Genomic DNA, 23559 nt, shown 5'->3' with positions numbered 1-23559 from the left:
TCAGAGGGGACTCCCAGATAGTAGTACCCTATCACCCGTTTTAATTTTAATTCTAATTTAATTTTAATTCTCATAGAATTCAATTCTTTCCACCACAGGCTTTGCCACAATCTGTAATTACACATTTGATCGTGTGCTTATTTACTATCTTCCCCACCAGGTGGGTTCCAGAAAGCAGCTGGGACTGTGTTTCTCCTCACTGAGCACAGGGCGCCTAGCTGAGGGGCAGCCACCACAGGATGCTCCATAAATATTTGTTGAATGAATTCACTCTCTTCTATCAAATGTGTGTTCTAGCAGGAAGGCTCATCAGGTGGGAACACTGTCACCCAGAAGAAAAAAAGAAATAGCAAAAAAATCTGCATTTTATAAAAACCCAAAGACTTTGTTTTACAAACATATAAATTATTTTATTTACAAAGCCATGTTACAAAAAAAAAAAAAAAGGCCAAAAAAAAAAAAAAAGTACAATCGCTCACTGGAGAATGTCTCCAGGCCTGGTGCTGAACCATGGCAGTATCAATAGATACATGTTTGTTCTTTCCTTTTAAAACTGTAAGCCATAGAATTTGCTATTTACACCTACTTTAGACATTTATTCTGCTTACAATATCACAGGCATGGAATGAATTCTATCTGATAGTGCTAATACGTAAAGGTTGCAGGGACAAAGAAGGAAAATACTTAGTGTTACAAAATAGGGACCGTAGAAAAGAAACCCACTCCACAAGTGTGGCGTTTGCTTAGAATGTTGGGACATGCTTTCTCCAAAATTCTTCTGGAAAAGGTTCTAAAATCGGTAAGTAGGAAAGGACAAATGAGCAGGTGTAAATTCTTGTCTGTGCAACAATAGTGACTGAATATACCCCATGACTGACCAGCTACGTAAAACCCGCAGAGTTTTGTTAAAGTGCCATGGGCTGACAGCATAACAAAATAGAAGGTGTAAATAGAAAATTTCTTTTTTTTTCCTTTTTTAAAACAAGAGTTCACTGAGAATCGGCAATAATAGAATATGCTGTAGAAACTATTCTCTACAAAGGTTGATCAGCGTTATTTACAATTGGTACATTGATACAAAAGAAGGCATACAAGTTATCCAAGTCGCTTTTTTTTTTTTTTATGGCTGACAGGTCTATGCATTGTGTTATGCTAAACCACCAGAGCTTTCGAGCCTCTATGGCTGATGACAAGTCACGAGATCTTCAGGCAAATGGGGGGTGGTGGTCGTGGTGTGCGTGCGTGTGTGTGTGTGTGTGTGTGTGTGTGTGTGTGTGTGCAGTCAAGGGGCTGGGGTGGGATGCGCAGAACAGAAGTACCCAAAGGGTCTCACCCTAATAATGCTTTATAGGCTGGTCCAGTTGAACTCCATTAAAACAAACCCAAAGAAAACCTTTTATTTGCATTCTATTTTTCAAGCTGTGAGTTTTTAATACATCATTATAAAGTAAACCTGTGGTTGATTGTGAAGGAAGAAACACCATGGGTTTTCCCTTTTTGCTCAGTTTTCCAGAAATGTCCTCACCTTGGTCAGAGCCAGGCTTTCACCAAGTAAGCAGCATTCGGTGGGGAGCCTCTTTATTCCAGCTTGCAATTCAAGATGTAGACAGCTAAAATGTTTAAGCCTACTGAATTGCTCCTTTCGTCCCTGTCAAGAGACATTATTTCTCAGAAGCAGCCACTTAAACTCTCAACCTTTGTTTTCCCTCTTTGAGTGTAAGAGTTTATAAATCAGAGGGTTATTTTGTTGCTGAGATTTTTTTGTTTTTTTTTTTGTTTTTGTTTTTTTACTCCTGCAAGTTTTACAACTTAAAATAAATTATAAAAAAACAACAGACTTCTAAAACCGAACGAGACAAAAATTGTGCAAAAATAACAAAGATATGTACATACTTTTCAGTCTGAAGAAATGTACAATAAAAACATAATTCAAAGAACATTTTAAAAATATAAACATTGCTTAAACTTTCCTACGTTTCATATTGTTTCTGAAACTATTCTGGTCAGTTAGCTCTGTAATATAGTAAAACATAAATTATTACAAAATTAACACTATAAAAATTTACTTTAAGAATATCTTCTAAACTTTTTTCCAAAGGGTCTAACCTGTTTATAATTTCTTAAACATTTTATAAGTCTTAAAATCTGCCTTAACTTTTTTTTTTTTAAAAAAGAAAAGTAACCACCTTCCCTTCAATTTGTAGTCTCTTTTTCCCAAGACGTAAATAAACCGGCATATAAGTGCACTTTTAACACTGTAGAAATAAAAATGAAATAATCTGAACTAATGTTCTGGTACCTAATATCAACTCCTGATTTTTAAAAAAATCTTCATTTTATATTAAAAATTTTAGGAATCCTATAAGAAACACAGTCAGTGCAATTCCATTGATACAAATCACTCCGTTTGCTTCCCGTCTTTGCGAAATCCAATGTGGTGAAACGTAACAGTAGTCTGATCTTTGGGTTGTGGGGATGGGAAGGAAAAGGGAAACTTCAGGGTAGGGATGAGGGTTTGGGTCTAGCTGCAAAACTGGCATTCATTTCTGATTTAGGGATGAAGCAAAACTTCCTAGTATCTCTTGCTATTATATCGGATACAAGTTTCATGATTAATAGCACAGAATGCCTATTTCATATTGTGAATTCCTTTCCTGATTCCCATTCCCTAGTAGAGCATGTGGTATTGCTATGTCTTTCAAAATGCCACTGTGAACAGTTTCAGAGTTGTAGGGCTCTAGCTTCTCTCTTCCCGCTCTTCCAAATAGCTCTTCTTCACTAAGTGGTCGCTGAGCTCACTACACCTCCCTGGGGTGGCTGGATCAGAGTGGGGGCTTGTGATAGCTTAGCACAAGCTGATCGATGGGTGTGCTGACTGCACGGAACCCTGGGGCCCAGGGCACGGAGGTGGGTGGGCAGGGCTAGTGTTTATTACTTAACCCTCCATGGAAGCTTTCTCTCAGACCCTTCCTGCACCCCCAGCCCTGCCTTTCCTCCTCTTGCCTCACCCCAGAGGGCAGCTTGAGAACTTCCACCACTGTGGAAGCTGTGTCTCAAGCCCTGAGTGGCTTCCTGGGGTCTCGTGCCCTTCTCCCTGGGATTTCTCCATCTCTGGTTCGCCTCGCTTTGGCACCCTTGTACACCCGCACCCTGGAAGGGATTCTGCAACATGGATCCCTAACAAGCTCAGGTGATCAGCCACCCGGTTTCCTCTGCCTTTTGAGGGGTATCGTCCCCCACGCATAAGCTCTGCTTCTTGCCACCTTCTGGGCCCATTCCAGCCCCTCTCCCTGACCGAGATCCTCTCTGAGCTGCACAGCTGGACAGTGGTATCGGCTGAACGACATAGTTCAATGGCCAATCTTCTCCGTTTTGCGCATAGCATCTGGCTCGCGCAGTGCCGGCGCAGCGCGGAAACCTGACAAGGACGCTCAGCCCAGGCGGGGCTCCCCGCTCTCGGGTCCCCAGACACAGGCTCTTCCCCAGCAAAACCCCTCCCCCAGCACGCTGGCCAGGGGGGCGCCAGTGGGCGGCAGGTGGGAGGGGACGGAAGGGACGGGTGGGAGAAGTCAAGGAAAGGAGCACCGCACTTGCTCAAGTTCAAGAGTCTCAGACCACGCCAACCGGGAACGGACACTCTGCCATGACTGCTCGCGTGGCTGGCGCGAAATGATGGTGCAGTAGCAGCATCGGAAGCTAGAGGGGCGACCCCAAACTTGGAAGAACGCATACACATGGCAAATGAAAGAACCGAAACAAAACACTGGTACTGTTTTCTGTAAATCTTAAATTCACGTTCTTTTGCCTTTTGCTTTTTTCTTCAAAACTAAAAACTGGTCAATTAAAAAAGGAAGAAGCAAGGCCAGAGCCACAGGCACGGCACAGGAAGCCGACTCTCCCCGGCTGCGCACCCCGCCCTCCTCCCGCCTGGGCCTTGGGGCGGCCAGGCATTGGTTTGGAAGTGGCTTCACAGTCTTGTTATGGAAGAGTCCTTATCCTGCCCGTTCTGTTTGTGGTCTTCTAGGAAAGAAAAGAAAAGCTTGTTTCAAAACCATACACTTGGGATGACCCGCAAGAATTCAAGAACAGAGGCTCAGTTTTCGCGGCTGATACGGAGCCACCTCCCGCCGAAGGCAACGGTGATGGGCAAGTGAGGCGCCGGATGTGGAGGGCTCGGGGCACCTGACGCGGCCACGCAGATCCTCGCTCCGGGGAAGACACAGGGACACATCCCGTGCACGTGCACGGAGGGGGTCCCCTCCTGCAGAGAGAACTGGAATAATGGACCCGTCTTTGTTTTTTTCCTCTCTTGATTTACCTCTTCCTACCTAACCTGTAGACCACATGGAGAATTCTCTAAGGAAGACGTCTAGTGTTGGATTAAGCATAGAGGCTTTGGGTTCAAGTTACTTAGCCTTAGTCTGGGCATCTTCAGTTTATAACATGAGGATCATCGTTTGTCCCTCACAGGGTTGCTATAAGGGTTATATGTATGTAATGTATGTAAAGGGCTCAGCATAGCTCCTGCAGAGAAAAGCCTCAACAAACGCTATTTTATTATTATTACGTTCGTTAAGGGTGACCGTGTAGTCAACAGGTGCACTCTGCAGACTGTGCGGGAGGCCAGTCACGAACAGGGGCAGGTTACCAGGGCACAGACGCCCCCTTCTCTGCGTCGTCCCCCCTACGATCTCGCACACAGATGCTCAGGCAAAAAATGGTGGAGACACTCTCCTTGATCTGGGGATACAAAAACTATTTCCCTATAATCTTCACCCAAACACTACCCAACACTGGTGGGGAAACCCCAAAGGCCAAAATGCAGACAAACATACTGCAATTTGGTATCTACAAAAGCAACAGCGCATCTAAGAGGACATAACACAGCTATGCATGTATTTCTTTCCAGTGACGTAGAACACGCCTTACCCCACCCTTTACCCTCTCCCTGGCCTTCCTCAGAGGCACACACACAATCCACTGGAGAAAATAATTTGTACACTGACTACTTTCACACTTTTGAGTTTGTAAAAACTCCTAGATCTATCCCGGATATTCCCACCATGAAACCACATCTTGAACAGTAGCCACGACTCACCAGAGGCCTTGAGAAGGGACTGATGGATCAGTGCCCCGAGCAAGGCCCTTCGGTCAGCTCATTATTTTTCACAATAACCTTAGGAGGGAGGTGTCACCTTTGCCATTTAACAGATGGAAACACTGAGACGCAGAGAAGGAGGGTGCCTGATATCACACAGCTGCGATTAATAATTGGGGCTAAGACCTATGTGTTTGTTATGTGTCAGGCATTTTCTAGAGGCTTTATGTGAAAAAATTAATTTAATCCTCACAAAAGCCGTGTGGGGTAGGGGCCGTTTATGATCCCTTGTGGGTGAGGAAACTGAAGCACAGGGAAGTTAAGTAACTTAGCTAAGGACACACAGCTACTAACAAGATGGCCAAGCTCTAGAAGCCAGAAAGCCATGCTCTTAACTGGAGCTGAGGTGTGAGCCAGGGTCTGCCCCAATGCCCTCGCTCCCACTGCTGGGGACCCCATGTCCTTTTGCCCCCTGGTAACTTACCGGCCGGCTGTGTCCTGGGCTGGATATGCTTGAAGGACTGGATTGTGACAAAGCTAGGCTGCTATTTTTCCCGACCTGAAAGACACCACAGACGTCGCACTCAGATCCACCAGCCAGCCTGAGGCGAGCGACCCCCGGTATCCGGCGCCGCCCGGGGTCCAACAGCGCCCTCCAGTGGTGAGCCGCTCGCGTTTCCGTCTTAGATGGCGGAGAAGACGCAAACGGCTCCGGGGGCACCTCCCGTCCTACAGGGAAGGTGCAATGGAGGGGAGCTCTTAATTCTGCTTCCCAGATGTAGCATGTGAGTTCCACGGGTGAGGATGAAGGCGTCTGGCGAGAGCCTCGCCCGTCCTGGGGCGGGGGAGGCATTTGCCCCTGCAGAGGTCCCTGCTTCTCCACCTCTGACCTCCCAGACCGGTCCCAGAAGGCTCCCCGGGACTAGATCAGCATAAGAGCTTGCCTCTTATTCTGGGTCCGTTTTCCTGGCCACGGGACACAGCGACCACCTTGCTGTTCTTCAGACAACTAGCCAAATGGCCCTGGGCTTCCCGCTTCCAGGGGGAGCCTGCGCGGGGGTCCCAGGAGGCGGCCCTGGGGGCCTGTGGGTGTGGCCGCCGGGCTCCTCCCCTTTCTCTGCGACCGGCCTGGGCCCGTGGCGGGCGGCTTCCTCCCAGCCCACAGGCAGCTCCTCCTTGGGCCTATAAAGAGCTCGTCCTCTGTGTTAACTCACCTTTGCATAAAGACGTCCGCCTTATACTCGCAGTCCTGTTTTTTTGTTCAATTTAATATCTCTGTGAGAAACGCTCTGGTCTTACACCTACCGGATACAATTAAATAGATCCCCAGTTGGTTCGCAAAGCACATGTTTACCTTGAATTTCTCAACCTACCTCGTGCTTCTCCCAGTCTCCTAACAGAATCGACACAGACTGCAAAGGCCTTTCCCCAGCACTTGGACATCACCGGGGGTGACCCTTGAGACAGGTTTTCTAAATGGCCCGGTGACAAGCACCCGGGTATCACCCACATGAGAGAGCCGATGCGGGCTAGACACGCGGCAGCTGTCCAAGGCATCAGCTTTTTTGATTTCCCTCTTCATAAATACTCTGGTAGAGGCCTGTCTGCTCCTTTCTCCACTGGTTTTGACTAATTCATTGTGTTTGCTAAACATTTCGGACGGTCCTGCTCGCCCAAGAACAAACGGCAACGTCGACTCGGTACGGAGACGTTCCATGAACACAGAGGCATGAAGGTTAAGAGCCCAGACTACAGAGCCAAACTGCCTGGGTTTAAATCTCTGCCCTACTATTTCCTTGCTGTGTGACTTTGGGCATGTTGTTTAACCTTCCTGTGCCTGGGTTTACTCATCTGTAAAATGGGGGGTAATAATAGGTAACAATTAAATGACAATATATCTGAAGTGCTCGGAACAGAGCTCATCCTCTTAAGTGTTTGTGGCTAGAACTTTATTGAAAATGGGTGACACTAGGGGGCGCCTGGATGGCTCAGTCGGTAAGTATCTGATTCTTGATCTCAGGGTTGTGAGTTCAAGCCCCAGGTTGTCAGGGTGTGGCCTGTAAGCCAATAGGGTGACACCCCTGACCTGCTGACTCAGAGTCTCCACCTTAATAAGACACACACACCCCCACACACCCCCCTCCCAGGGGATTCCTGTACACATTCAAGTTTAGGAAGCCCTGGTTCTGCCCTTCATCATCCTGAGGCCTGAAGGTGTCCCCAACCAGCAGGGTAGTCTCAGGAGAGGACCCTGTGGGTGCTGGCCCCCATCCTCTGCACCCTTGGAATTGGGGGGTTAGAACGGTGGGATACCTGCCACAGCTCTGGATGGGTGTGAGTGTCCCGGGCTCCAGTGTGAGCACCTACATCTCCCCCTGTCTCACCTTGGCCTCAGTTTGCAGTTTGTCTGGCCCTTGGGATCCAAACGTGCTGTTTCTCATGTGTCTACTTGTGATTTGTGAATCCCCCTCAAGATCCTCTCTTCCTGAGCTTTTACAAGCCTCACAGAAAGATGACATAAAACATTAACAACTGCCTCTCCTCTCTCCAAAGTCCTCATCCCCACACAGGGCTGGGCTGAGGGTCCGGCCCACTTAATTCTAAACCTGGGCAGCGGCAGCCCACCCTCTGGGCCGTGGGGCACAAGCTCTCTGCCACCTGTGCCCTCTGCGCCCCAAAGCGGCAGCACCTGGAGGGGGTGGGGCCTCTCAATAGCCTCCCTGCCTCCCCCCTGCCCCGACCCGGGGGTCGGAGAGCGGGGAGGACCAGGCTGAAGGATGCCTGAGCTTGGACTCTTCTCACCCCATCATCCTGGGCTTCCTCACCATATGCCCTCCTACTTGCACAGTGGCGCCATCGGACACGTCTGGGCCAGTTGGTGTGAGATGCAGTTTTACTGTAGGAGCGGGAATACTCAGTCACCGGGAGGCAGCCGCAACCAGCCACCACACCCCAGGTGGCCCCCCGCCCCCCCATCACTGAACCTGCCTGGGCCCCGGGCTCTTCCTAAGGGGCTTCCCAGAGACCAGACTGAATGAAATTGTCCTCAGAGCTCAAGATACAGAAGAGGCAGAAGTGGAGGGGGACCTCCGCTTCTCCCCATGCCTCAGTTTCCTCGTCTGTACAAATGCACCAACCGCTCTGGGTGGCAGGGCTTAAACGAAGTGACATTTGCACAGTGCTTAGAAGAGCCCAGCACACAGCAAGAGCCGCACAAAGTATGTGTTCACTAAACCGTCCTCAGAACCGAGGCCGCTCTGTTCCTGGGCCTGAGCTGCCCGGCTCAGCAGGAGCGCCGCCCAGCCCGCTCCGTCCCCCAGAGCCCACGAAGGCCGAACCGGGGGGCCCCCGGAAGCACGGGTCCCTTACCTGCCGAGAGGAGGTGCTGTTAACGGGATCGGGCACCGGTGCGAGAAGGCTGGGCGGGTTCTTTTTGTGAACGCTATTCATACCAGGCATTTTAGTGATTTTACAGGCTTTGCTACTAGAACTCGAGTTCTTACGCTTTTTTCCTTCTGATTTGTCAAAAGAGAGGGGCAGCGAAGACACGGCATTGTGTGAGGCCAGAGAGAGGTCCCCTGCAAGGGAGGGCACAGAGAGGGGACAGGAGTCACTGCTGCCGCCCACCGAGCCCCCGTGTCTCACTAGGTCCGCGGGGCCGCCGGGCAGCGAGGTCCGTCCTGAGGGCTCCAGTTTGGCACTGAGTGGGCTCACCCCATTGTTTGAGTTGTGCACAGACAGACTGTTATAGGGAGGGGCCGCCTGATAGGAGTTCAAAGCTGAACTGGCATTCAAGACACAGTTCTTTTTGTGGGGCCCTGATAATGGAGACGAGAGGGATGTCTGCAAGGTTAATGAGGAGGAGGAGGAAGTCGAAGGCTGCGGCTTCCTCTTTTTGTTACTTGGAGACTCGTCGCTACGGGCGGACAGGTCTTTGCCTTTTGAGGATTTGCTGGTTTTGGTTTTGGATGGCTTGTGGGATGGGGAAGGGATGACGGCTGGTATCGGGGACACGGCGGATGGGGCCTTGAAGGTTGAGTCCATGATGCTGAGGGTTGCGGCCACATGGGGGAAAGCTGTGGTGTGTGACATGAGGGCGCTCGGGTCCGGCGACGCCACAAAAGCTGCGTTTGAGAGCATGGCTGATGTCATTATGTAAGAAGAGGTGAGTCTCGAGCTGATGGGAGCTGAAGGAAGATACACAGCACTGGGGTTGTTGAAAGGCTGGGAAACGGATGCTGGAACGGGGGTGGTGATGTGGGCTGCCGGCGAGGGCATGGGGCTATCTGCCGCAGGAGGGATCTTCCTAAACATGAGAGAAGAGTGAAAGAGAAACCGTGAGAAACAGGCTTGGCGGTGCCCCGGGGGCTCGAGTACGTGTGAGCAGCAGGGCTCCACAGAAACCCGCTCGAACCACACTATGGAAGATGAAGCCTTGAAGGATGGCGGACTCTGAATTATGGCCCTTCCCTGTGGTTCCCCCCATTGCAACATCCAGCAACCTAGTGTGAATCACTTGCAGGTTCTCAGATCCTTTTCTCCATGCCTGGCTACTGCATAATAGCTGATTTGGGTTCATGAATAAAGGCGAATGTTATTTAGAATATAAATTTCCCCAACAGTGTTCTCTCTCTCTCTCTCTCTCTCTCCTCTTTTATTTTTTGGCAGTGATGACGGTGATTGTTAATGAGTGGTAGTCATTTCACAGGTAGGTCCCGGCTTGAGTAAGTGTGAGGACAGGGCTTTACCACCTGTACCTGAGGGACAGGCCTGCACACTGCCTCTCGGGCCGTCCCAGCCCTTTGGTCCTCACCCCCGCCACCCCCGGCTGGCAGGCCCGCAGCCTCTTGCCTTGGCTGTCTGCAGCCTCCACTTTGTTCTGTGGAGAAGCATGAACACGTGGGCTCGGGGCTGCTGGCTCCCATATATTCTTATTCACCTTACCCAACCTCAGCTCTCGCCCTGAGGAGCTACGATGGGGGTGTGGCTGCCCCTCCACAGGTCTTCCCGTCCCTGTGTTAGGATGCGGTGAGAGGGCAGGGACATACAGGGATCCAGACCAGGGGGTCAGGAATTTCCAGTTTGTTCTGAAGACAGATGCAGGATACGGGCACAGGAGAATACACGGTCGGTGGGGGGGTGTCTTCCAGGAGGTTGGGGTGCCTGGGAGCAAACTCCCTGTCTCCTGCACTCTGTGGGGCCCAGGCCAGCATTGGGTGGCGGGTCATTCCTAGGGCCTTCCTATAAGCTCCATCTGTTGACTCCCACCTCCAAACCACGGTCTGACTCGATGTCACTGCTACTCCGGGAACCAGGAGGGGCACAGGGGCCTTGGGGGTCACCATTTGTTCCTGATTTTTTTTTTTTTTTTTTTGCAGGAAAGGATACCGACCTCAGGAGCCAGGTGAATATTTTCAAATGGGCTCTATCTTGCCCCTAGCTCCCCCTCCCCGCTTCCCTGGAAATCATTTTCAGTGTAGCTGACCTCCCCCCAGCAGTCAGGAACTAGCTCTCTTTCTCTGAAAGCAGCACTTGAAGGTGGGCCACTTGGGACTTGCACCCCCAGGGCTTCGAGCAGGTGTGAGACAGGGCCTCTGGAAATTCCCTGGCTCCTTGGAAGCCACCCTCTCAGCTGTAGCAGCAGGATTGGGCGCCCCTGGATGCCAGAAAGAGGCCCCACTGAGGAGGAAATTCCTCTCCTAGTGCTGCCCTGAGGACTTGGTTTTCTGCCTGCAATTTGGTGGAGCTTATGGCTTCCATCTTTAGGGTGGAATCCAGAGAAGTCCTTGAATACAGAAGCACAGGGTCCTTGAAAACATCAGATCAAACGGATCAAATATAAGAGGAAAAATGTTGCCAATCCACTGTGGCCATGATGGCGTTTGAAAATCTACTTTTTCTTAAGCCCAAAGGACATAAAAGGCCTGTCCGCACTCAACCAGTGTTCCTTAGTACTTGTTGCAATGAACCAATGAGTGAATGGATGGATGGATGGATGGGTGGGTGGATGGGTGAGCAGGTGAATTCTCAGCAGCAACATAACTGTGCATGAGGGGCAAGGACTCCCACAAGAGCGGACCCGAGAGGTCTGGACACGCCCTTCAAACTGTCCGGCACTGCACAAGCCCGCCCTGACGCTTTCGGGAAGGTTTCTCGGGCTGCGTGGCGTTTGCACACTCTCCCTGCCGTCTCTGTCAGCAGCCCGCTCCATCTTTCCCTGACTCCAGTTTCCTGCCGGCTAAAGTAGGGATAGAAATACATGCGGGCAGAGGTTTGGCAGTGACTTGTAAGAAACATTATTTATGGATACCAGATGGCTCCTTTAGAGAGGACCCCAATCGATGGCCTTAACCGGGCTCTACTCTGAATGCCCCGATTTGTAATTTTCTCACTGAATCGTGTTAAGTGTGTGTTTTGACTTGGGCGGACGAGCAGGGCCGAAGTCGTCAGTCTTACCCGCTGACCCTCAGGATTGGGGTGGATGCTATTTTCCTCGTCTCCTTTCTGTGCCTTTTCTTCGTCTCCCCGCTAATTCTAAGTGGAGGGCAGAGGCGGAGGGGAGAAAGGGCAGGGGAGAAGCGGGGCGAGGGGCACGCGGCGGCTCACTGTCCCGGGAAGCCCCTGCCCCCCGTGCTCAGCAGTTTATGTGTTTTTCTAGGGGGCTGGCAGTGGACTTCAGCTCTGCGAGCCGTGCCCCGGTTTCCACTGTGCACGCTGGCCTGGGGAGTCCCGTACAAAAGCCCACAGATGCGGATAAATTACTGAGAGCGCCCCTCCTCCCCTGCCAGCTGGCGTGGAGATCCAGATGCTGACCTGGCTGAAAGAGAATACTGTGTTGGCGTCTCCTGATGCAGAGTTAAATGCTTGTTAAAGAAAAAAGAGTCTTGGCCGTTCCTTTTCTTCCTAATGTCTTCCACGCCCCCATCGGCTGCCATCCCTCCAGGTTCGGGCCCGTCGGGGCCTGGGGTTTGGGCAGCGAGGCTGAGAGGGCAGCGGGGTGCTACGCTCTCCAGAGTTGACACCCAGGCAGCCCCAATGTTGCTCAGTGACAGCAGATTGGTTAGGCAAGTCCTGAAAAGGGGGGAGGGACCTGATGCCCTGGGGCTCGGGTTTCTGTGCCTGAGGAGGAAAGGAATATGGAGCTTGAGCTGACAGGACACCAGGTAGCGAAACACAGATCAACACATTCCTTCCACGTGTCCGGGATTTACACTTCCACAACACAGGAGCGCAAAGAGCTGCGAGAATCCCCAGGGCGGGCTGCCATCTTGGGGGGACAAGCGCACAGGGGCCAACCACCAAAACACCGAGAACCCAGGAGCCCCGCATGCAGCGCCTGGTGGCGGCTGTCCTGAGCAGACACAGGCTGCCACCGAGGGTGCCCTTCAGACACACTGAGCTGGCGCATCAGTGAGAAGAAATGATAAGCTTCTCTTGTGGCCCTTTCCTATTCTGCACTAGGTGTCACCACGGAGTCCGCTGGGACAGCTACCCGCACACCCCGTGGGGCTGGCTTCTGTGAGGAGGTCAGGTCTGGGAGGTGCCACAGCTGCTGGGAGAGGGGCCAGCTCTGAATTCTGCTCCCGGGCCCCCCCACAGCACCCTCCCATTCTTAGGAACCCTTCCATTCCTGCCTTTCCCAGGCCTCCCTGGGCGGGGCTCGGGGTTCGGCTGTGGCTTTCCTGACCTGCCTGGGCGCAGACCTGAGGGGTCCATGACGCTAATGGATTATGATGTCCTGGGGGCTCACTTTTGTAGGAGTGGGGGTGCGGGCTAGCCGTGCAGGATCAAGGGGCCAGCCTGGAAGCCCCCCGTGCTGTGTTTGGAAAGGGTCTAGCTTGTCACCCTTTCACAAGGGCATTTGCCTAAGTCAGGAAGTTTCCCTCCCTTTTTTATGAGTCTCCTGTTAAGATGTAAATACATTGGGAGGTGTTGGAGAAGAAAGGGGGCTCAGAGAAATGGAACGTAAGCTGGGGTTGGCTGGGGTGAGGCGAGGAGAGAGCTCTAGTGAGGCGGGAAGGGCCAAAGACAAGCTTAACCCACTTCCAGCATCACTCAGGATCCGCCCTGTTGGCCGCTGTACTTATTTTTTTCACAGGACATTAAACAATTAGAAATTGGTCCATAACCATTGTGAAATTTTTAGTATCGACATTGTAGCCCTAACATTACAGGCAGAGGCATATTCTCAGTATCCTTAGATGTTCTTAGTCATAGCCAAAAGACCCTTTACACTCTTAAATAAACAAGATCTTATCTAACGCCTTTTTCATTTAGTTTAGAAGATTACCAACACAAAAATGATCTCCAAAGGGGACAAAGCACACCACACGTCGTACGTGTCTCTGAGAAACTGTGGGAAAGCCATTAAGAAGAGCTGGCATTTATGAACTAATCAGGGATCCCAATTTCAGAATCATTTTGTTCTATGAAAAGCCAACCACCACATTCATCCGGAAAGCTACGGTTCAGACAGTCGTGGGGCAGCTCTGAGCATATATTGCACAAAAACGGCTCACTTACTTCCACATCTGTGAATTCAAGTGTTTTTCTACCATGGAGTTTAGTGCGAATCGAAAACGATCCCATCTTCTATCAAACACATAGTACCCTCGTCCCATGAGGCGACTCCCGAATGAGCAAAACTGTGAGGGGAAAAAACATTTTAATTTTGATTACAGGTTAATAAGCTAATATAAACCATGCAGAGAAAAATAACATTCGCACAAAAACACACAGGGGTACAATTTTACTCAAAATAAAGAAGCAAATAGTACTGAAGCCAAAAATATTTCTGTGGTGCTTTTGTCTGTGCTCTAGATTTTCTGCTGAACCTCGCATTAGGACTCGACAGTAGTGACATTTTTCTGTGGCACTGAGGGCTACCTTCTCTGCACCCGGGAACCAGCCAGTCTTACAGGTTAAAAGCAAACACACAAACCAAACCAAACCAGCAGCCAGGGGGATTTTCCAGCACTGCCCGCCTATGGTATCACCTGTCTTCTCTGGGGACTCGGGGGTTCCCTCCTTCTCATCGTGGTAATGGGACACCGCTTGTCCTGATGCTGTCCGCCAACTGGTCAGAGCTTTCCTATCTGTTGTTGACAGAGCCACTTCACTTCTTCCAATGAGGCTATAAACTCCTTCCTTCCCCAGTCCTGACTTCACGTCCACCTCTCAGCTCTTGTAGGCTGCCCTGTGACACGTCACCATCACCATGCTTCTGTTCATGCTGTTCCTTGGCTCGTTCATGCTGTTCCCTCTGCTCCCTGTCTCCTTCCCTCTTCTCTTGAAGTCCCAATTCTCCCTGAGTGCCCTAATCAAGACTCTCATTTCCAATGGCCCTTATGTGACCAACCTCATCCCTCTGCGTGCCCACTGCACGTCTATCGCATGCCTTATTACATTTCACCTTGGAATTGCTACATGGCTGTTTTATGTTCTATATAGTTTTATGTGCCTTGCTTGATTTTAAAGTATAAAAAGGCTGGAAGCCTTGTTTTCTTCTTCCTCCTCAGTATGAGGATGGTAGGGAAGGGATTTGGGTTGAAGAACGGATTGGAGAGACAAGGTCCTACAAAATGTTTAAAGCAAATCATCACATTTAAAACACATGGCTGAAATATGAGCAGTAAGATGTTTAATGAACATCACTGGATTATGATGTTAGGGCAACCAGAAGGCCAGCAGACAGAAATGCAAGAAGCGACCTCTGAGATGGTGACATTTGGATGGTCTAGAGCTCAGGCGAGTCTGCCTAAGACTCTATAACTCAAATACAGCTTCTCCCCCTTCCCCCGGACCTCCCAGCAGCTCCCTGGCCTCCATCCCAGACACAGTGCTGGGTTTGGCACTCATTCCACAAACCCTTCCTGGAACCAGCCTTTGGAACGGTTCTTAGGAGGAAATGCAAGACCTTCCCTTTGTTTTGTTTCTGCTTATGTTTGGGGGGTTTTGCATCGAGATTTTGTCACCCGTCAAACCTGGTACTCCTGATGAAAAACTCTTTCCTGCACTTTCATATCAAGTATTTACAGATGGAGCAAGAAAATATACAAAGGGGGTTCTCCAATGTGGAAGCCAGTCTCCCGGCAGCATGTGGGAGCTGTTCCAGGTCTAGACATCTTTTCTTCCTTCGTCCCAGTTGCTAAAGACACCCTGAATGACCGTTTATGACAAAAAATGATTTAATATATCAACTGACCCTGAGAAAAAGGACAAAGCTAGGAAATAATCCATGGGCTTTCCATTTAAATCAGCAAAACATTAAGGGCGTACAAATCCGCCATGCCCAGAGTTGAGCTAATCCACTGGAGCCTGGCAGCCTGTCATTTGGACAAATACCTCATGCTCTGGAGTCTGGCCTTCCGATAGAGTCCAGTCTCTCTTTCAGACTCAGAAGCTGGAGGCTCCCTACTGTCTTTGCTACCTATGTCCCTAATTCAATACAGATGCAAGGTTAAACGCCCAAGAGGCTCCAGTTCTCTGCCGCATATTGTGCCTTCACTGCGTTGGCCACTGCGGCAGACTCCACTGGCTGCCTGGCTCATCCACTGCCACCCCACCTGTACTTCTCCCCACCTTTTCCTGCCTAACGGAGCCACCCTTCTGTTCTGGTATCTGGCACAGAACAGGGAGCAGGGAAGGGGGGGATTCCCTTCCCAGAACCTTGAGATGAATCATGGCTACTTTCATCCTGTGTCACCGCAATCCCATCGTTTGGAGCCCCCAGTTGGTGTCGGGGTGGGCACGTGAGACATTTGTGCTGGACGGAAGTGGAAGCCTGCTGGGGGAGCTCACTGGAAGATTTCCTTCCTTAAGAAATGATATAAGATAGTACCTTAGAAAAAGACTCCCTTTCTGTTCATCCCTTTCCGCCCTTTGGAGAATGTTAGTGGGTGAGGATGTGACATGGGAGCTGTTGCAGGTACAGGGAGACCGTGTACGACAGGCAAAGAGGCTTGCAGAGAGTCTCGCTCAGCAGCACCATATGGCGGAGATGCTGAACCAAGCTGGCAACCACCTACCTCTGGACCTCTTGTTCCATAAGATGAATCAATGGCTGTAGTGTATACACTATATACGAGTTCAGTGTTCTATTCCTGGCAGTCAAAGGCATTCCTCCCTGTCCCTATTTCTGCACTGGCCAAGCAGCAAAGTCTCAGGCTATTGGTGAACCACAGGTCTCCATCATCCCCAGAAACAGGAAGTGAATTTGGCCAGACAGAAGGGAGGAGGGACTCACTCCATCTTGTCGCAGGATTGAGTTTTTTTTTTTTAAGATTGTATTTATTTAAGTAATCTCTAAACCCAGTGTGGGGCTCGAACTCACAACCCCGAGCTCAAGAGTCTCACGTTCCACCCACTGAGCCAGCCAGGCGTGCCAGTGCAGGATGGATTTTCCCCACACAGCTCAGGACATCTAGGGATAGTCAAAGGTAACCCTGCAGAGCTCAACCTGGGACCAGAGCAAAAACGGGCCATGGGGTCCCACGTTCTGGGCCCCCCGAATTTGGTTCCGTGATGGTAGCACCAGGCAGTCCCTTCTCAAGTGCTTGTAGGGCAAACATAAACAAGCCTTCAGCTCATGCCTCCTTACCTTTCCCACCTCGGTTTCAATGACCTTCTGACCTGTCGAAAGTGGACTCTCTCAAGGAATTGGGAAGGAATTGTACCTTTGCTGATGTGAAATGCTTTTCTTCCTCTCCTCTCCTCAACACACACACACATACATTCTCTCTCACAGTTCTGGTGCCATATGGTCACACTTACTAATAACAATAAAACTCAGAATCAACAGGGGAGAAAAGCAGCTAGGGCCAGCCCCTGGTGTGCTGCTAAGACAGACAGTTTCCAAAGCAGGTGAGCTAGACGAACTCTGGAAACCAGAAGCTCCATTTTTAGCTGGGCAAGGCCGCAAGGTCAGCTCCCCAGTGCACTTACACAGACACCATTTCTCAGGCATTCTCGCTTCAAGGTGGACCATGGATACTCAGGGGTTTAAAGGATTATAACCAGTAGGGAACCTTCTGTGATCTTCAAGGGTAAATTGAAGGCAGTCATTTACCCTCAGGGTAAACCTCTCCATCAACCCCTGTTCTGGCAGCCATTCCTTAGGAACCGGCGCTGTCTGGCAGGACGACCTAAACGCCCGCAGGGCACCAGGGGAGGGGGAAATGCATGGACGGAAACATGGTGGCCTACCGCAAGAGGTCTGGGGTGGTGGGTAGAGAAATGACAGTCTAACTTCTCGGGTTCGTCAGCTCCATCCATCTCCCCTTCATCACTTGACAGTCGGCTGGTGAGGTCACCTCCAGTGGGGGGCAGGGGGGGTTCCGGGGTGTAGCCACTGTGATTTGAAGATGTGCTGCTGCTGATGCTATTTGCAGATGATGGTCTGAGGGCAAGAAAGAACGGACAGCATGAACTTGGCTGAGGGAGGAAGACCCACCCAGCTGAACGGAGCTCAGAAGGCAGACCCTTCGGCTCTCTGGATACATCAAGGAAGGCGGGTCAATGGCAAATTTACACAAGGGAAAAATTCAGGCTGAGATCAGGTTAGCATCAACTAGCTTTCTACAATGATCCTGTGGCGCTTAGGCTCTGCCCTGCTTAAGTTCAGGCACTGGGGAAAACAACAGTGTAAGTGGAATATAAAATACAGTAATAGAGAATTAACTTAAAACTAGTCTTCTAATGAATTCAGTTAACAATTACTCATCTATTTGCATGTAAGTAATTTGTACTTGCCATGTTGTTGCCTCTTCCTGAAAGTGGAAACTGACAGGAAGATCAGCCAAGTAAACAACTTCAAACCAATTACCAAAATATCAGTCATGATGGAAGATAGCCCTATACTTGTGTTTTGGCTACTAAACTATAGCTTTATGCAATTGTTATCACACTGGCATTGAAAAAGGTTTTGTCCCAGTGATGGGGCACAAGTTTCTTACTCCGCAGCCAGATCTGTTTCTTTTTTTCTTTTCCCATTTTTTTTTTTTTAAAGTAAGCTCTACACCCAACGTGGGGCTTGAACTCATGACCCTGAGAACAAGAGTTGCAGGCTCTACTATGGACCCACCAACCAGACCCACCAACCGAGCCAGCCAGGTGCCCCAGAGGTGACCAAGCCACCCAGGCACCCCCAGATGTGTTTCTTTTTTCTTTTAAAGATTTTATTTATTTATTCGAGAGAGAAAGCACTAGCCGGGGGGAGGGGCTGAGAGAGAAGCAGACTCCCCGCTGAGCAGGGAGCCCAACACGGGGCTTGATCCCAGGACTCTGGAATCATGACCTGGGCCAAAGGCAGATGCTAAAACGACTGAGCCACCCAGGAGCTCCAGATGTGTTTCTTAATATCAAGCCACAAGTAGTTTAATTGTATCTTCTGAGGATGAATGTTTCCATTTAACTTTTGACAAGCCACTAGAACCACAGGCCGGCATGGTTGTCTTACAGTAGGTGCTGAAGAACTATATTTCTCAACGAAGGAATGAATGAGTTCCTTGTGTATGAACAATCCCGCAGATCTCATCTCCACGAAGGCTAAGCTTCCAGAAAAGCAATGTCACAGTAGGAAGCACTGCATGCTTCATGAGTAGCAAAAAAACCAAAACAAGGCAAATGCAAGAACAAACCAAACACATCAGTATCAGTAAAAGACTTAGAAGAGGTAAGTTATCAGTTGTTTCTCCTGCTTCTCCATTTTTATCAGGTGATTGACTGGGGTGAAATACAGGGAGCAAAAGGAGTTCACGAGGAAAAAAAAAAAATCCAGATTTTTTTTTTTTTAAGATTTTATTTATTTATTTGTCAGAGAGAGAGTGAGCAAGCACAAGCAGGGGGAGCAGCAGGCAGAGGAAGAGGGAGAAGCAGGCTCCCTGCTAAGCAGGGAGCCCAATGTGGGGCTCGATCCCAGAACCCCAGGATCATGATCTGAGCTGAAGGCAGACGCTTAACAGCTGAGCCACCCAGGCGCCCCAAAATCCAGATCTTTAAAAAAGAATGGGTTTTCTGCATTCTGCTTTGAGAGCTGCCCCTTCGAGCAGCATGAAGCAGCACTGTTAATTTTCTCCCTTCTCCCTCATTTTCACTCTCAATTCTCTCCAGGTGTCAAATAGCTGATTCAAACCAGATCCTCAAAGCACAGTCCTTTAAAAGCAAAGCCACAAAGGTGGAAACAATCCAAATGTCCATCAATAAATAGATGAATAGATAAAACATAATATGGTATATCCATACAATGGAATATTAGTTAAGTCTTAAAAAGGAAGGAAATCTGGACACAGTTACAACACGGATGAACCTTGAGGACATGATGCTGCTGAGTGAAATAAGCCAGTCACAAAGGACAAATATTGTATGATTCCACTTATGTAAGGTACCCGGAGTAGTCACATTCATAGAGACAGAAAGTAGGACAGTGGCTACCAGGTAGGGATGGGTGCAGAGTATCAGTATGGGAAGACAGAAAATTCTAGAGATGGATGGTGGTGACAGTCGCGCCGCAATGAGAATGTACTTATGCCAAGAACCCGTATACTTAGAAATGGTTAAAATGGTAAATTCTACATTATGTATATTTTGTCACAATAAAAAAAAACCCACAAGAAACCAAAAACAAGGCCACACGTAGTTTTTCAGTGTTACTCTAAGAACTCTCTGTTGGTGTGACAATTCATTATTGACTATCACCTTCCTATATTTATGAAAACAAAGATGCCATTCATTCTGCATGTTCCAAATGTATAGTCCAGAGAACACATCACCTCAGGTGCATTCCCAGATACCTACTCTCCCGTATCAGAAGGGGCAACAACATTATTGCCTATTTACAGCTGAAGACCCAAACACTGAAACAATTTTGATAATGCTGAAACATATAAAGAAAGAAAATGGCATCCATAATCCTGCCACTCAAGATCAAGTACTATTACCATTTTGATTTATATCCATCCAGATTTCTCTACTGTGCATACATGGGCACATGCATTTTTAAGCAAGAACTGGATCACACTGTACATACTATTTTGAGACATGCTTTTTTTTTTTTCCAGCCTAGTGATGTTGTAGAGATCTTTCCATGTGTAGAACTATATCATCATTTTTAATATTCCCCAATATTCCATAGTATGGATATATCATAATTTACTTAACTAGCCTATTGATGGACATTGACATCATTTCCAAAATTTCTAGCAGGCTCTTTTTAAGGTCTTCCCCATGGTGATAGGGCCTCCTTGTCCTGCAGGAGATAAAAGTTAGCTGGATTTTGTTAAGTGTGATTAATAGCATTTTGGTTATACAGGAAAATATCTTTACTTTTTAAAGATGGATCTGGAAATCTTTAGAGGTGAAATGCCATGATATTTGCAATTTACCTCAAAATGTATCATCAGGAAATGTAGATGAAATAAACATAATTGCAAAATGTTACCATTACAGCTGTTAAAACTGGGTATGCAGGTGTTCATTTTATTATTCTTTCTACTTTTATGTACATGGGAAAAATTTCATAACAAAAATTAAAAAAAAACAACAGAAAAAAACCCAGAAAGTGAGCTAGTAGTACAGATACGTGTAAGGAAGTAGCTGAAAACTTCCTGTTACACAGGCCACATGGATCAAACACACTTATCTCCTCATCCTCCCAAAACACTACTAAAATCACAGTAAAGGGATAAAAAAGGCATGGCCCTGAAGAACAAAGAGATCAGCAGAAATACAGTGATCCTTATGGTGGTTACTTCCCAGCCTCCATTTACCTCTTAAACCAATAATGGAAATCTCATTCATCTTGCTAATGATTGGTTTGGAAAAGGGCATGAGAAATACTTAAATAATTTTTTTCTGGGGGGAGTCTGCAAAGATTTTCCTCACTTTTAAAATGGGACACAAGGAAAAAGTGGTCTCCACCTTCTTCTGGATGTCCCTGGAAGTGCGGCAGCCATCTTGCTATAAACTTTGAAGATGAAACCGAAGACTAAAGAGGATGGAGTAAAAGAAAGGCAGGGAATGAGAGCCGATTCCTCATCTTTGGGGACTGGTGCCCTTTCACCTCTGGACTTCTTGTCACGTGTGATAAGAAAATTTTTAATTATTTAAGCATTTAGTAAGACCAGGTTTTTTGCTACTTGCACCTGAAGCATCCCAGCTGATACAGTGTGAACACGAGACTTGAACATACTTTCAGAATAAAGAATGTGTCTGGAGAAGTGTTAACCACAGGGCAAGGAGCTGACCTACCACAGAACCTCTGAGAAGCAGGGCACCTGGAGTTACCTCAAGCTGCAAAGGTCATGGGTGAGGTGAGGGCTAAACCCAGTGGGAAAGTTGAAAGTCTTCCCATGTGGTAGCTGGACCCACAGGTCAACACTATGACCTCACACAGCCAGATGACTCACCATCGCTCCTGCCAGGCCCTACCCCTTCCAACCAACTCTCCAACAAGAGAACAAAAGTTTACTTTCCAGAGAAACTGAACTGGAGAGACCCTAGACAACGGGCTACCAGGCTCAGCAGAGATCAGGAGAGAGGCACAGGGCTGGAAATAAGGTGACCATGGGCTATCTCTGGTCAAATCCTTAGTGGTCATTCCTAAAATGCCTATCACCAGGCACATCACCAGGGAGAAGTCTTACCCTGAGAAACTGAATGGCCCCAGAGAAAAGTCTTCTAGATCTTGCCTTTGGGAACCCTCCAAAAAAAGGCTGATTGGTGACCTGATGACCTTTTTGTTGACAGTCCCACACAAAGACTTCCAATCAGCCTGTTAGCACTTCTCTTCTAAATGTGAATGGTTAGGGATCACTGAACATTCCTGGAACATCTCCATCATGAGACTGACCAGCCAAACATCAAATGCATGAACACACACATGAAAGAAATGAAGATAATGAAGCCAAGAGAAAAAAACTAAAAAACCTATCCTAAAGATATTAGAATTGTATTACCTCTGCAAAATGACAGTATCTTGTAGGATATTATAAGAAGCAATCATAGGATAGGAGTGCCTGGGTGGCTCAGTCGGTTAAGCATCCAACTCTTGATTACGGCTCAGGTTGGGATCTCAGGGTCTTGAGATCAAGCCCCACATGGGGCTCCCGGCTCAGTGGGGAGTCTGCTTGAGATTCTCTCCCTCTCCCTCTGCCCCTCTCCTCGCTTGTGCATTCTCTCTCTCAAATAAATAAATCTTAAAAAAAGAAGCAATTGTAAGAAGTTTTTTTTTATCTAAGAACCAGATCCCAAAGATTTAAAAAAGTGAATCATAAATTGGTTATTTCATATACAGTTTTGAAGGTAAAATAAAAGAAAATCTTTCAGAAAGTATAACAAGAGATTAAGAGAGCAGGAGAAAAGAGGTAAGAGAATGAAAAGATCAGAGCAAAAGGTCCAACATGCAACTAACAGGAGGTCAATAGAGAGAATAAAGACAATAGTGGGTAGAAAATTAGCCAAGGTGTAACATACAAAATTATCCCTGAGACAGGTGTTCGTAGACTGAAAGGATCTACTAAGTACCCAGTACTGTGAATGAAAAAAGACCCATACTGAATGATCCCTGTGAAACTTCAGAGCCCCAGGTTTCAGAGATTAAAAACTGGTCATATGCAAAGAGAGTAACAGACTTCCCAATAAGAACCTTTGGTGCTAGAAGCCAATAAAAAATGTCTTCATAATTCTGTAAGGAAATGATTTTCAATCCAGTTATATACTCAGATTATCAATTAAGCGTAAGAGGAGAATAAAAACATTTTCAGCTGTGTAAAGGTTCTAAAAATTGACCCCCTTTGCACTTTTTCACAGGAAGCTGATGGAGGAGATATTCCATCAGAATAAAGGAGCAAACCAAGAGACAGGGAGGCAACGGAACCCAGGAAACAGGTACTCTAACACAGAGTGGGTAGAGAGACCCCCCAGGACGGCAGGAACTACTGGTTTTCTTTCTAAGTCTTTTGGTTCTATTCGGCTTTTGAACTATGTGCCCATTTTACTTTGATTTTTAAAAAAGTTTAATTATGGAAAGAAAAAGAAAAAATGGTTGAAACAATAATAAATTCTAATTACCAGATAAAAGAGAGATGAGGGGAGGAGAATACTACAGAGCGAAGCTGAGCACAGGAATTTGTGTCTAGAGTGGAATGGGCTCTGAGAGCAGAGACAGAATCATGAATGATGATGCACATGCACCCTGAGAAGAAGGAGCTCTGAATTTGTTCCTTTGCAGGCTTGTTTCACTCAAGATGTAGGCACCCTCCTGGCAATAATGGAGTGGGGGATGCTTTCAACACCTTCCAGATCTGATCACTGTACCCCAAGGGCAGAACCTGAGGGGAAAAAGTTTGCTGGAACCAACCTGTGTCTCAGAAAAACAAGGCTTGGTGAGGAGTGATGGGGAATGGGGCAACTAGTCATGAGAGTCTGTTGAAAAAGTCACTCGAGTTTGTTAAGCTGCCATCCAC

General features: G+C 48.1%; 1 protein-coding gene across 14 annotated transcripts in view; it reads right to left on the bottom strand.

Annotated features, from left to right (window-relative positions):
* Positions 1-3770: 3770 nt before the first annotated feature.
* Positions 3771-23559, bottom strand: part of ATXN7L1 (ataxin 7 like 1) — a 226481-nt gene continuing 206692 nt past the window's right edge. For 10 of the 14 annotated variants that reach the window (XM_025872720.2, XM_073898665.1, XM_073898673.1 and 7 more), the window contains 6 exons: positions 17303-17495; positions 13622-13743; positions 11912-12217; positions 8468-9404; positions 5583-5657; positions 3771-4020 (listed from right to left, as the gene is read on the bottom strand). In XM_025872720.2, the coding sequence (XP_025728505.1) occupies positions 3979-4020; positions 5583-5657; positions 8468-9404; positions 11912-12217; positions 13622-13743; positions 17303-17495 (1675 nt within the window). In that variant the 3' untranslated portion in view covers positions 3771-3978. Of the gene's footprint in view, positions 4021-5582; positions 5658-6312; positions 6400-8467; positions 9405-11911; positions 12218-13621; positions 13744-17302; positions 17496-23559 lie in introns of all 14 variants that reach the window. The other 4 variants (XR_003208534.2, XM_025872721.2, XM_025872732.2 and 1 more) reach the window with 4 other exon arrangements.

Source organism: Callorhinus ursinus, unplaced genomic scaffold (genome assembly GCF_003265705.2).
Source record: "Callorhinus ursinus isolate GAN/ISIS: 27379988/994484 unplaced genomic scaffold, GSC_fseal_2.0 scaffold12, whole genome shotgun sequence".
NCBI lineage: Eukaryota > Metazoa > Chordata > Mammalia > Carnivora > Otariidae > Callorhinus > Callorhinus ursinus.
The sequence above is the reverse complement of the archived record's forward strand: the minus strand, read 5'-3'. Positions and strand labels throughout refer to the sequence as shown.